General features: G+C 39.0%; 2 protein-coding genes across 2 annotated transcripts in view; both read left to right on the plus strand.

Annotated features, from left to right (window-relative positions):
- The window catches only part of LOC111864379, a 7,138-nt gene extending 2,537 nt beyond the window's left edge, over positions 1–4,601 (plus strand). Inside the window, exons 2-3 of the mRNA XM_023851590.1 lie at positions 2,956–3,263; positions 4,397–4,601. Coding sequence (XP_023707358.1) covers positions 2,956–3,263; positions 4,397–4,601 — 513 coding nt within the window. The remainder of the gene's footprint in view (positions 1–2,955; positions 3,264–4,396) is intronic.
- A 2,601-nt stretch (positions 4,602–7,202) lies between these two features.
- Positions 7,203–13,727, plus strand: LOC111864380. Its single transcript, XM_023851591.2, has 3 exons — positions 7,203–7,352; positions 10,805–11,112; positions 12,575–13,727. Exons 1-3 carry the CDS (start codon positions 7,203–7,205, stop codon positions 12,777–12,779), a joined length of 663 nt encoding a protein of 220 aa, XP_023707359.1. The 3' UTR covers positions 12,780–13,727.
- Positions 13,728–13,803: the final 76 nt, after the last annotated feature.

A 13,803-nucleotide genomic window follows, 5' to 3' on the forward strand; every position in this document is an offset into this window, starting at 1 on the left:
GGGAACTCAGTGGACAGCAGACTGACAATAGGGCAAATATACAGGAACCAATCCTTGCATATGAGATTTAGAACTGCACAAAATACAATTAGAACTGCACATTTTGTGTAGAACTGCACGTTACAAAAACGCTGATCTAAAAAAGTAGAGCTGGTAGAGAAAAACTGATTTTATATTTAGATTCAGCGCCTTAAATATAACTAAAATTAGTTCTAAAATCCTAGACACCAAAAAAAAATTTTTTTTGTAGGCCTGTGTTATACTCGCCTATTGAAATGTAGAACGATTATGAAACTTCAGTAATATACGTACGGTCACAGGAAACGCGTCTGCTAAAGGGCAAGGAAGTTCAGCAAAACACGTGAACTGTTCACAGTTATAAGGTGCCTCAAAATATATTTACAAGGGACTTTCCTTCTGAACATCGAAACACGAAAGTGAACAATGATCTGTATGCTTATTCTTATTTTAGTCAAAGATAAAGTAACATTGTAACAGGGCCTGGAAGACCACAGGGTTGTGACACGTCGAGGCTCCCACATTTTCTACACAGTCGGTTCACAGATGGTGGTGAGTTTGTCAGCCTTGCACACCGGCAGCCCTTTAACCCCCAGGAAGATTCCTGATACTCATTTCTGTTAGAGACTGAGTTGACCCCAAGACCACACTGCGGCTGGAAGGATTAGGCCAATTGAAAATCTCACGACCTCTTCGGGATTTGAAACCCATAACCTTCCGGCTTCTAGCATAGTGCATGAACTAACTACGCTATCGAGTGCCCCATTTTTCATTTTAGTGTCCTACATATAAACATTTTTACATCTGTAAAAGCACAGGCTGCCTGAAAATATGTTGACAAGGAACATACGTTACACAGCGAGTCAGTGGAAGAAGAGGGAACATAAAACAACTTACTCTTAACTGCCTGTTCCACAGAGGGAGGCAATTACTGAATTAGCTCTATTACGCAACATTCCAGTACTGTCCCGAACGAAACATTACATAAACAACATTAAGAAAGTAATAATCTCTGGAAGTTTATATAAACACTCTCGCGCTCACGGACACAGTTGTTTGTTGCAAACTGGGAATGACGGACCTAAATCACACCCTGAATTTGACACCAAAATTCTAGAAATGCAGCTACGTTTCTGCTGTTGCCTTAAATTTAACTGAACATAAATTCGAATTAAGCAGTGTTGCTCTGTAGGAATTTTTTTCGGCAACTTAGTGTGACATGTTGCGCAAAGGAGAACCCCCCCCTCACCAGCAGTGACGCGGCGGGTGAGTCAGCGCTCCCCTCCCCCTCCTCCGCACGGTAACGTAACGGTGACGCAACAGGATTGCGAGAGACGACGGTAGTAACAGCGGTTACTACCGCTAGCGTTGCTAGCAACACAGCGCCAGGCAACAAGGGTGCTTATCACGTGGCCGTTTTCGGTATTGTCCGATCGAGGCTACATGAGGAGCAGCGAAGGCTATTCACAGTCAGTCAGTTAGTCCTGGAGCTACCTACGAGTCAGTCCTCGAGCTACCTCCGAGTTAGTTCCGAGTTAGCCAGCAACTAGTCAGTAGTATTCTGGCATTTGGAGTGTACTATTTGTGATACTGCAGATAGCAGTAATCGTAAATCTGTAATTTGGGTGATTGTAAGTGCGAATGTGAAATAAAATTCGCTATACCAAATACGGCGTGAAGTTATTTGTCGCGTTATACGCCCGATACGCGACAACTGGTGTCGGGTGTAGAATGAAAGTTCGACAAAATACCTAGACGTCTCTTATTCTTCCGTTCCTTTGAGTTGCAATTTGACCAACTATTAAATATTATATATGAGTGACACGCTGCGTTTTCTTTATTGTAAAGTGGATGGTCAGAACATTGCTAAGCAACGGCTCAGTAAAAAACCTCAACAATAAGGAAACTGTCTTTTATATGCGATCGGCGCTGAGCAAAAGCCAAGAGATGTGGGAAGTCTGTTGTCAGGCAAGACAGCGGTAAACATGCATCCATAACAATGGGAGACGATGTTTTCCGTGGAGTCCGTGCAAAGGAGTTATCTTAAAAAAAGGTGCTACGGTTCAGTTCTGAGTTCTGAGTTCTGTGTTCTCGGTAGGAGATAGCCACGGAAATTTAGTAGGGGAATAAAGGTGCGATTATAAGGCATCATTCATGTGTAGTACTTGGAGTGCGTGATTCAGTGAGACGGTTATAGTTCCTGCGTTTTAATTGTGGTGACAGGAGAGGACCAGAGTGTGTAAATCAGCGATAGCGCTGTATTGGCCTTAGAGACTATCATCAGAAGGACTTAATACAGTTTGGAAACAAATGAAATTCATAGATGTGTGTGTTTATGCAGAACTGTCATTTACACAAACACATGCATATATACTGTACTGTTAGTGTTCTCTCAAAATCAGATGACCTACGAGTATACAAGCCACGAAGCTCTTCATTATGTAATATCGTAAATTATTCGCTTTACCTCATCCAGCCTTCTTCGTTTCACGCGTTTGGTTTCTGACATGTTTTTCCTCTGAAAGCCAATCCTTACCCCTACAGATAACAACTGTCAAAATTATTTGTTTCATATCACAATCCTGTGACAGTAAACAAGATGATGAACAGTTGGATTTGAGGTTATCACGGCACTGACTAGGAAGAGTATACAACATTCTGGGTTGCAATGCCCCGTACTTCGGTGAAAGCATAACGTTTCGGAGAAACATGCTTAGCTTCCCTTACTACTTCTGATAGTTTCTTGCTTAGCTTACTCTTCGACCCTGAAGCTGGTAACAATATGTATCTCCGAAATGTCGGTTTTTTTTTTCAAAATATATGGCGTTGCTAGCCAGAAGATTGTGTTGTTCGGGGTGGTGAATGTTTTCGAAGTAAATAACAAGACAATTTTTCAGAAATCATCACTTCTTATAATTTATTTGTGACTTTTTACAGTTTAATATGGGACTGTCAGTACCGGTGAGTGTCCCAAATAGGACGCTTACAATGTCACTGTACTATCAAGCCGTCTTCAATTTACCAACTGAAGCATCCCAGTGGAGCCAGGCCCCCGACATATTGGGGAAACGAGAAATCTCCAACACGCCCCTACTCGATATGTACCTCCCTCTTGAGGAATTCCTAGAGGAGTATGGCTTCGATGGCCGAGCATGTCTCCTGCGGAGCATCTGTGAAGCTGCGCATGCGCCATTCCAACATGAAAACATGGATCTCCTCGAGGAAATGGCTCATGCAGTTTTAACGTAAGTGGATTTGCCTGGCTTAAGGTTTAAATATGGAAAATGAGAAAATTAATAACTCATTATATAAACTACAAGTTTTTCTTTTTATTGCTAGTGGGGTGGGACTAAGTCCCTTGTACTGCGGCCACTTCTTGCCTATTGTACCAGCCCCAGATGATAGGTGAGGGTGATTGTGGAGCAATTGGTGGAATGAAGATTGGCAGGGGAAACCGAAGTACTCGGAGAAAACCTGCCCCAGCGCCAATTTGTCCACCACAAATCCCACTTGACCACACCCGGGATCGAACCCGGGCTGCCGCGGCGGGAAGCCAGCGACTAGCCGCTTGAGCTATGGCGCGGCCCAACTACAAGTTGATATAAGGAATTCTCTCTTCTGGAATATACGTGGACTGACAACAAAGTTCGCGAACTCATCGAGGTAAAAAAATGCTACATATCGCATTGTTGAATATCTCTGTTGTTGCCTTGAAAGGACTCCCCTTGGGAAGCTATGCACCGATGCCAGAGCCTAGTCTACACTTCAAAACAATTTTGGAACTGGTTTTGTGGAATGTTCTTCAGATTTGCCGTTGTGTTAATTCTGATGTCATCAGTGTCATCAAAATTCCTTCCTTTTTAATATTTCCTTTATCTTCGTGAACAGAGAAAAGTCACTGGGGGCTAGATCCGGCGGATAGGGAGGGCGCTCCAGCACAGGTATTTGTGTATAAGCTAAAATCACTCTCACAGACAGTGCTCTAATTCAAATTCCGACATTCTCGAAACCGCACACCAAAGCACACTCAGACAATAATAGTCACCACTCAGAAAGATACTGCCATAGATCAACAACAACAACAACAACAACACAGCTGTGAAACGTTGACATGCCAATGATGTGCCATGGCAAGCACATGGTGGCGAGTTCGCAAATTTTATTGTCAGACCTCGTAAACCCGTGTATTCGTTTGGAATTCGATCGAAATTTCTGAGGAATAATTCTCTGTGCTTGTTGTTAAAGTAAAAGTGAGGAACAGTTTGGGTTTGAACCAATATTCACACTAACCTCGACACTGGTGATACTTTTACTGCATACCACAATTATGACTGAGGTTTAGTGCAAGATTAGTCAGGGTAGGAAGTATTTGTTACAGGCCCTCTGAAGGAGTTCAGCTTGGAGAAGCACACTGCAGTGATAGCAGTTATGGGCTGGAATATCTGCCTCTTGAGAGGCAGTACGTGGCTGCAGAGTGCTTGGGAAAATCCGACGGAAATTGTGGAACCGCCTATTCCAATTGCCCGAAGTCTCCTCTGGATATGATCTCCCAGACGTTAAATTTGCAACTACTTACAGAGTGAAAGAGTTCTAGAAAATATCAACTTTATAAATGTTGCTCTAATAAATATATTCGTCATATGTAACGGTTCGTCGCAACTTTATTTAAGTATTACCAAACTGCAGTACGTGCACTGAAGTGTGTACATTAAAAGCTAAGAGTCTTTGTTACTTCAAATATGAAAAAACATATCAATATTTTATCCTCCAAATACATCGTTTACTGGTCGCAGTAAGAATATGTACTATGAATCTCTTTTATTAGCAGCAATTCAGTGTAACACGAAGTTGTCAAGTGCCTAAAATATAGTCACAAAAAACACTGCAAAACATACTTTATGATCAAGTATATTGATTGATTGATCAGTAACTGTCAGATGACAGGTTCCTCCACTTAATGTGATCTTCTGTTTTTGGAAAGAGACTATCCAGGAAAAGTGATAATGTGGTAGTTTTTCCATTTGCTTTCCACATCGCAGTACAACAGCCGTTCAAACCACTCTGGTCACGCCTGTTGCTATACGAACTTGAACCATCTCGAGCATCATTTGTTCTGTGCTTCAAGTCGCTGCTGATGACGCTGCTTCCGGCATCAGTTTTTGGTTTTTGGTGTCTCTCTTCGTCTGATGCCTACCCTTTGACCTGTCCAGCAAGGGAGGCCCTGCCAGTAGCTACGCTACCGCTGGTATAGCTCTCAGGGTCCTTGGCATACTCAAAACCCTCACCACGATAAGGTGGAGACACCAACGAGGGGGATCAAGTATATATATTTATATAAAACGTAAAGAATGAACAACATCTATCCACAATATGCACTGATTTTCCAAAATAATTTATTCTATGTTCAGCGTTAATTCTACTAGATGCACATTTTATATTGCTATAAATATTCATTACTTACTTACTTACTTACTTAGTCATGGAGCTGAGCCCTTCTGGAGGAGCCGCCACTTCTGCAGCTACTCAAGAATTTCACAGCATTTTATGGAACCCGAAGGTTTATTACCGTGTTCACTGGTCCCTATCCTGAACCAGATCAATCCAATCCATACCATCCCATCCTATCTCTCTAAGATTCATTTTAATATTGTCCAGCCTCTTACGCCTTGGTCTTCCCAGTGGACTCTTTCCTTCTGGCTTTCCCACCAATATCCTATATGCATTCATGAGTATTTGTTTACATTCCCTACAGTACGGGCAATACTTTGTGAGATGAGGCACTGATTAATATTATAATTTACTTTACTACATCTACATTATGAGCCTCATACACAATTTTATATACACATAAGTATGAATATACCAACTTGTCCGTGGGAAAGAAACAACAAACAAATCACAAACCAACGACTGACACGTTGATGTAAAAGCACCAAAAGAATTTTATTCTTATTTTATATCATACTTCTGTTTTATATAACTTGATTTATTGTATTTTTTATGTCAAGTGTTTTTATATTTTTTAATAATATTGTATCCAATTTTGTTGGTGCTGCGGTTCAGTGGTGTGTATACGTGTGTAAATCATGTGTTCGCCTGGCTATCAATAGCCGAAACATGTAGCAGGCCTGAAAATGATCTGATCTTGATATTAGTTGTGTTGTGACGGATATAATAAAACGGTTGCATTCATCTCCCCCATTCGTGCTACATGCCCTGTCCACCTCATCCTCCTTGACTTGATCATTCTAATTATATTTGGAGAAGAGTACAAGTTATGAAGCTCCTCTTTATGCAGTTTTATCCAACCTCCTGTCACTTCATTCCTCTTCTGTCCAAATATCCTCCTCAACACCTTGTCCTCAAACACCTCAGTCTATGTACTCCCTTAATGTCAGAGACCAAGTTCCACACCCATACAGAACCACAGGCAAAATTTAAGTTTTGTATATTCTAATTTTTATGTTTTTAGACAGCAGACGAGAAGACGAAAGTTTCTGGACTGAATGGTAACAAGCATTACCTGAGTTCAATCTCCTCTTAATTTCCTCCTGAATCATGTTCCGATCTGTTAATTATTTGTTAAATGAAATAAATTTTGTTGTTCAGAATATATTTCTTGCTTCATGCGTGGGCCAAATTATTCATGACTATAAGGCATTTCTAAATTCCTTCTATTTTGATATGAATTCCGATATATTTGCTACTGGATCAGCAATGCTTAATCGAATGTGCGCAACTTCATTATTCATCACAAGTGTAACGCCTGACTAATTAATTAAAATTTCCGGGCTACTGTGGAAACTCGGCAAGCACCGCGTTACTCTCTTTCATATCAGGAACTTCAGAGGCATTCATTTGCGGCTCTACTTAATATACAGTGTTTTCATTCTGAGAACTCCCTTTCGAAAACACGAAGTTTACAGCGTCGTTTCCTGTAAAACGCATTATCGCCATGTCTTAATTAAGGGCTAAATAAAATTCAGAAGAAAGGAGGAGCAGGTTCTATTAAACATTCACTTGGATTGGCGTCCTTCATTGGCCAGTATAATAAGGAACAACAGGCTGTGTACGCCTTATCGTCTACAAGAAACCTATAGTTCATGTTAAAGAGAAAAGCAAATTTGTATAAATGTGCGACCACCCAGTCTCGCACTGTTAGTATCAGTTGGCGAGGTTACAAGATGGCGCGGCTCTTTCAGGCAGCTTACCCTATAATTATCACCATTTCCATGCTTGTAACAACCTGGTCTCTGTCAAATGACATAAATAGTGGGGAGTCTCCGTACCGGGAACGCCGTGCCCTAGTGTTCCCAACAGGGACGGTTTTACAGGTACGTTAAACTACTTATTCTTGTCCTAGTTTTGCCTGATCTGACATTTATGCAGTAATTTGTTTGCTACACTTTTGATTTGTTGTCATTGTTGTCTATTTTTCTCAAATAGTTATCTGTTTTTGAAAATCAAAAACACAGAGTCAGAATTTTTTGTCACAATTTTAGGCGTACATGTGCCCTACGAGGAAATATCTCAGACGAAAATTTCAAATTTTAGTGTGACTTCAACTTTGTAACCTGTACCAATTTCTGAACGCTGAGTCAGTTTCGGTTTACTTTTGGATTATAAGCTTACACCAACTGAATGTGATATTAACAGCAGAGAATTTATAACACTGGTAAGGTAGGGCCGCACCATAGCTCAAGCAATTAGTCGCTGGCTTCCAACCGCGGCGGCCCGGGTTCGATCCCGGGTCTAGTCAAGTGGGATTTGTGGCAGACAACGTGGCCCTGGGGTTGGTTTTCTCCGAGTACTTCGGTTTTCCCTGCCAATCTTCATGCCACCAAATTCTCTATCATCATAATGACCCGGGACAGGCTACAATAGGCCAATCAGTGGCCGCCGTGCCGAGTGGACCCCGTTGGACTCCACCCCTCCCCCTTCACTAAGCGAATTAAATAAACACTGGTAAGATTGCACGTTATAAAACTAGTCTTTGTGATTTTATTTCAAACTTCATCTTAAATACTGAATGTTACTACTACCTGGATACTCCAAATATATATATATATATATATATATTCAGTTGAGTCCTTGTGTCACAAGAAAATAGTTCATAACATTTCCTTTGAAAGGTCGAAAGTTTACGTCTTTAGTATTACAGAGACCTTAATATGTCACTCAGACAGACATAATTGTTCATATAAACACCATAACCACAACCACCAGCACCATTATTGTTGTTGTTGTTGTTGTTGTTGTTCTTGTTCTTCTTCTTCTTCTTCTTCTTCTTCTTCTTCTTATTATTATTATTATTATTATCATCATCATCATCATCATCATAATCATCATCAATTCACGTTAAACTTCATTCCCATGACCACGTCAATTACATTTTCTCTCACTGTGCTAAACTTTTGGGTCTAGTTCGTAACATTACTTTCAATTCCTCATCTCTAAACTGTATGTTCAGATTGTACACTGCATTAGTTAGATCTAAGCTTGAATATGCGTCCATAGCCTGGAATTCGATTACGTCAACTGATGCCAACAGCGGGAACGCATCCAGCAAAGGTTTGCGACCCTTTGTTTTAATCGTTTCTTTCCTCAAGTTCATTACAGTCATTCTCTTGCTCTTGAGGAGTTAAAATTGCATACTTTACGTACAGGAGACATCGCCTTGATGCTCTCTTTCTTACTCACGTTTATTTTGATTTGAATTTCTGCCCTTCTGTTCTGGAAATTGTTGGTCTCCGAGTTCCTGCTCGGTATATTAGAGACTTTGCATTGTTCAGTGTTTGCTCCTCCTTAGAACTGTCCCTCTGCTCGATGTGCAGCAGCTGCTAATGCTGTCTGCAGGGATGTTGACGTATTCGAAGCCAGGAATGTTCTCCCCAAACGATTTTTATAATATGCTATAATTGTTATTATTGTTATTATTATTATTATTATTATTATTATTATTTGTATGTTATGTTGGCACACAAATAAGTAATTGAGTTATAATTATTATTAATATTAATAATTCTTGTTGAAGGATTTGATGGAAATTTTTGGACAAATAATGCAATATCAGTCATGATCCTGGACTATATCTGTAACCCAATTTTTTGTATTTTTCTAAACGCTTAGTAAAAATATGTGTATTTATGAAATCAGAATAGTATGGAGATCAGTAGAATAGAAATTTAAATACTGTCGAAAAAATGTCTGTAGTGGAAACAATTTAAAATTTTCGTGTCAAATTATAAATTTTCAATTTAGATCACTTATTTGTGCTTAGAGAAATTTAATTGTACATGTCAAACACGGATAAAAAGTTGAGAATACTAAGTCTTATGCAGCAGCGCATGTTTAGTGATTAGCCTACAATACTGATTTTTATTTAGAAAATATATTATGCGCCACTCAAACTGTTGTTAAATTATGATTAACTTGATAATTAATGAGATAAATGTTAGATAATAATAAATAAATAATAAATGTGAGATAATCAGAACGTTGAAAACTGTCATTTCCTATGTTATTTCAATTTTAGATCCTGTCGTCCTAAGCTTTGATTTCTTTAACTTCTTTAACGTCCTTCCATATACGCACGTTGACAAACGTGACACAAACATTCTCCGCCTGAGAACGTCTGCGTTTCCGGATTCGCTTTATTAAGACAGGCTTACAGTTTTTAAAATATCACTGACTATGAGTTATCCAAAATCAGTGAATTACATTTGTACTTTGTAGATCAACAAGTTTGTTGTAGGTCAGTTGGGAGCTAATCGACGTTAGATAGGAAAGATATACAAAAAGGAATCACTCTACAAATTAAAATATTTGGCTCGCTTGGAACCATCATCACCATTATCGTCATCGTTATTGTCATCGTCACCGTCGTCGTCACGGTCACGGTCACGGTCACGGTCACGGTCACAGTCACCGTCACCGTCATCGGCATCGGCATCATCGACATCGGCATCATCGGCATCGGCTCAATCGTCATCGTCATCGTCATCGTCATTGTCACTGTCATCGTCATCGTCATCGTCATCGTCATCGCCATAGCCTTCATGTTGTTCCTTTCTGAGTTAAGATCTGAACCTATTTTCAAACCTTTCTTTGGGTGTCCTACACTTTCTCCGGAAATTCAATATGGCGATTCCTTCAGGACTCCTCAGAACATACGAGTCCTATAAATGGCTATGCTAAATATATAACTACCTCTCGCCACCCGCGAGGGTTGCAGCACTAAAAAATAAGTCATAAGAGCAGCGGGAAAGACGAAAGCTTCATAAATTAGGAGTTATTGGACTCAAGGTTCATATTAACAACCATTGGAAACTCATTTACTATATAAAGAAAATCCGTAATAACTAATTTAAAAACAGCAAAATTTCAGAAAACTTATATATTGAAACATGGACTCATCAGTTATATTATTTACCCTTCAAGATCAATGATCATGATAATTGTTATGAATATATCTTGGTGGTTAAGCCCTGTTTTTTTTTCCATTTAATCACGGACAAAGAGAAATCAAATACCGCGGTTGGCAAAACTGGATAAAAATAGAGAACTATATTCCATGTAGGCCTCCGTGACAGGATGAAAGTTCAATTAATTATAATAAGTGATCTTCTATGTATTTTTAGAAAACACTACTCCACATTACACAGCAAAGCCAAAATAACCCTCCCCTAAATATTCTGTTTATATCGAGCTTCTTTTATTAACCTCACGCGCATACCGCGGAATATACATATTTCTATGGAATTAATTACACATTTTTATGCAACAGCTTACTGTGGGGTTATCAATGCCAATGAGTGCCCCAAATAGGACCCTAGCCATTTCTTTCGGAATTCAAATGGTCTACTCCATGCCCACAAACGCAACACAGTGGCACACGGCACCTGAGATTATGGGACGGCGCGCAATCGCCAGCGGAGCACTGGCGGATATATACCTGCCGATAGAAACATTCCTAGAAGATCATGGCTTCGATGGACGAATGTGTCTCCTCAGAAGCATTTGTGAAGCAGCTCATTCGCCGTTCCACCACGAGGATTTGAATCTTCTCGAAGAAATTGTGCACGCAATTTTAACGTAAGTAATAAGCAACAAGTTACTTCAGCATCGCCTCACAGCGGTGGCCGTGAAGAATGAAATCTTCTGTACTGTGATGAAGTGAGGACCAGTACAAGTTTGTTCCGGAATCGATCATGTTTTCAAATTCATAAAATATTTTACATGTTTGAGAATATATATAAGAGCGTTTTGAATCTTGTTAACAAACCAAAAACATATTTTTTATTACAGAATTGAATGTGTTCAAATTTGTTTTAAATGTTCAGAAATTTCATAACTCTCATTACTTCCTGAAATTTACAAATGAATATTTTATGTTATACATTAAAATTAAAATTTTTCGAAAATTCAGTAAATTGAAAATTTTGAGAAATTTGATGATATATGAAACTTTCAGAAATTATATTTTTTAATGATATCGAAGTTTTGAAATGTTTCAAAATTCATAAATTTTAAAACAGCAGCGATATTTTAAAAAATTGGAGTCTAAGGCCACTTAAATTAAAAAGAAATATAGTGTATCTCTTAAATCTGAATCCAAGACAACTTAATTCGAAGATATTCTTTCATATGACTCACAGTTGTCTGTCTTTTTCAAAATAAATATTAACAAACAAGCTTTATTAAGTTTCACTTCTCGTTACCCAGATCATGAAATTTCACAACCTTGAAATCTCAAAACTGAAGAGCGGGTATTCATTCCCCAGGCGTAATATTTCCGAAAGTTCAAGGTTCATTGAGACAACCATTTTCTGCAAATACTAATTTATCTTGCAAAGCTAGCACTGGAGTAGAAATTATTTCCCTTTACATGCGATTAAATATTCACACATCAAAACACACCTCAGTTCCACGTAACCGAAATCTTATTGTAAATAAGAGTGTGTAAATATGTGTAGTAAATATTATATTGTGCTGTTCTGGTACTCCGGTAATTCAATTAATGATGTGTTAAATAGAGATTTCCACTCACCGCTTTATTTTAAAGTTAAGACAGCCAAATTTTACGATGCGAATACCCAAGAACAAATCTAATCGCAATCAAACAATCCGGAGATAACGACTAGCTACGGGCTAGACGACCGAGGGATCGGTGTTCGAGTCCCGATTGGGTCAAAAATATTATCTTCTTCACGACGTCCAGACCGGCTCTTGGGTTCACCCAATCTCCTATCCACTACGTACAGGGGGCTCTTTCCCCGAGAGTAAAGCGGCCGAGGCGTGAAGCTGATCATTATCCTCCAGCTAGTACCGAGGTCAAGAAAATGTGGATCTATATATCAACTCCCCCATAAGCCTTCATGGTGTAGTGCTTAATTAGTTAAGCACAGGGACAACTTTACATTTTAATCCGACAAATAATTTTGTAGACAGAGAAACATGACCTCAATATCGTGCGTTTATTTTATGCACTTATGGATAGATATCGCGCACACTTTGTGTATTAAACAGGAGTAAGTGGTTCCTTATATTCTTACAGGCCTTCACAAGAAGTTTCGCCAGCAGAGGCTGACTGTAGTGACAACACACAGGTTATGGACTATCTGCCCCTAGAGAAACAGTACTTCGCTGCGGAATGCGTGGGAAAGTCGGGCGGAGACTGTGACGCTGCTTATCCAGCCTGTCCCGAATCTCCTTTGGATTATATCTCGCAAACAATACAATTAGAAATGTTTCCAGAATGAAATGGAGTAGGAACTTCAATGATGTACAATATAACACCAACCCAACTGTCTGAAATAGGTGGAATCCCATTTCTTCCCTTTCGTATTCTTAGACATATAAATATTCGACAAGCTGAAAAATTTGAATATTAAGCAAATCTGAATTTTACATTTTTAAAAAAATCCGTCGCTTTTCACGCTTCAATTTTCTGTAAGATCTTATCGTGAGTAAGCTGGAAATAATATGCATGATCATTTCCGGATATCCAAAACTTATTCTTAAGAGAAAACTCTCAAGGATCTGAAGTGACTTATATAATGCACAGAAAGAAATATTTTTGGTTTGTGCCTACCACATAAAAGAGTTTAACTTTCCTCATAATTTTATTCCTTATCTATTTTGCGCTCCTTAAAGAAATTCCGTAAATTTGTTGAAATTTACTACCTGAAATTTCTTTAACTGATACAGACCGAGGAGACCTCTGGAAGCTGAAAATTGTAAACTAATCTCTTATGGCTTTCGACTAATACATCAAAACATTCACAACGTCTTCCATTGAATTGCTACGTAGTAATTCGTAATTCAAAATCACAAAACAACTCATACGAAGGCAAGACAAAATATTGAAGGCTCATTCATTATAGAAAGCAGATACTCACGGGATCAACTTCATAAATATCCTGCATTCCTTTTATTTAGTCCAATGGTCCAAAATTTCCCTGACTCCCTGATTTGAAGCAATAATTAACTTCTACCGAAGAACAATTATGCAAGAATTTATTAAAGTGGTCAAGGTTAATCGCATATAAGAAAATACGTGCAATATCCTTGTTCAAATTTTTTAATTATCTTATGAAGAACAAATGAGGTTAATGTCGCTAGTAGCCTATCATTAATCCTAACACCGCTCTTTTCCAACCCGCCTTTGTTTGTATCAGCTCAGTCGGAATGGTGCTATCCCTGCTAGACCTGTTTCTACCTTAGGACAGTGTATGATGGCCACTGCAAGTTGTCCTCACAGATCAAACTAAGGAAGATCGGTAT

Source organism: Cryptotermes secundus, unplaced genomic scaffold (genome assembly GCF_002891405.2).
Source record: "Cryptotermes secundus unplaced genomic scaffold, Csec_1.0 scaffold357, whole genome shotgun sequence".
NCBI classification, from domain to species: Eukaryota; Metazoa; Arthropoda; class Insecta; order Blattodea; family Kalotermitidae; genus Cryptotermes; species Cryptotermes secundus.

What these genes read in the sequence shown, in the direction of transcription:
- LOC111864380 (XM_023851591.2), top strand. Translation starts at nt 7,203, where the DNA reads ATGGCGCGGCTCTTTCAGGCAGCTTACCCTATAATTATCACCATTTCC. An exon ending in CAACAGGGACGGTTTTACAG is followed by an intron (nt 7,353 to 10,804) that starts GTACGTTAAACT and finishes TTTATGCAACAG; the next exon opens with CTTACTGTGGGGTTATCAAT. An exon ending in ATTGTGCACGCAATTTTAAC is followed by an intron (nt 11,113 to 12,574) that starts GTAAGTAATAAG and finishes ATATTCTTACAG; the next exon opens with GCCTTCACAAGAAGTTTCGC.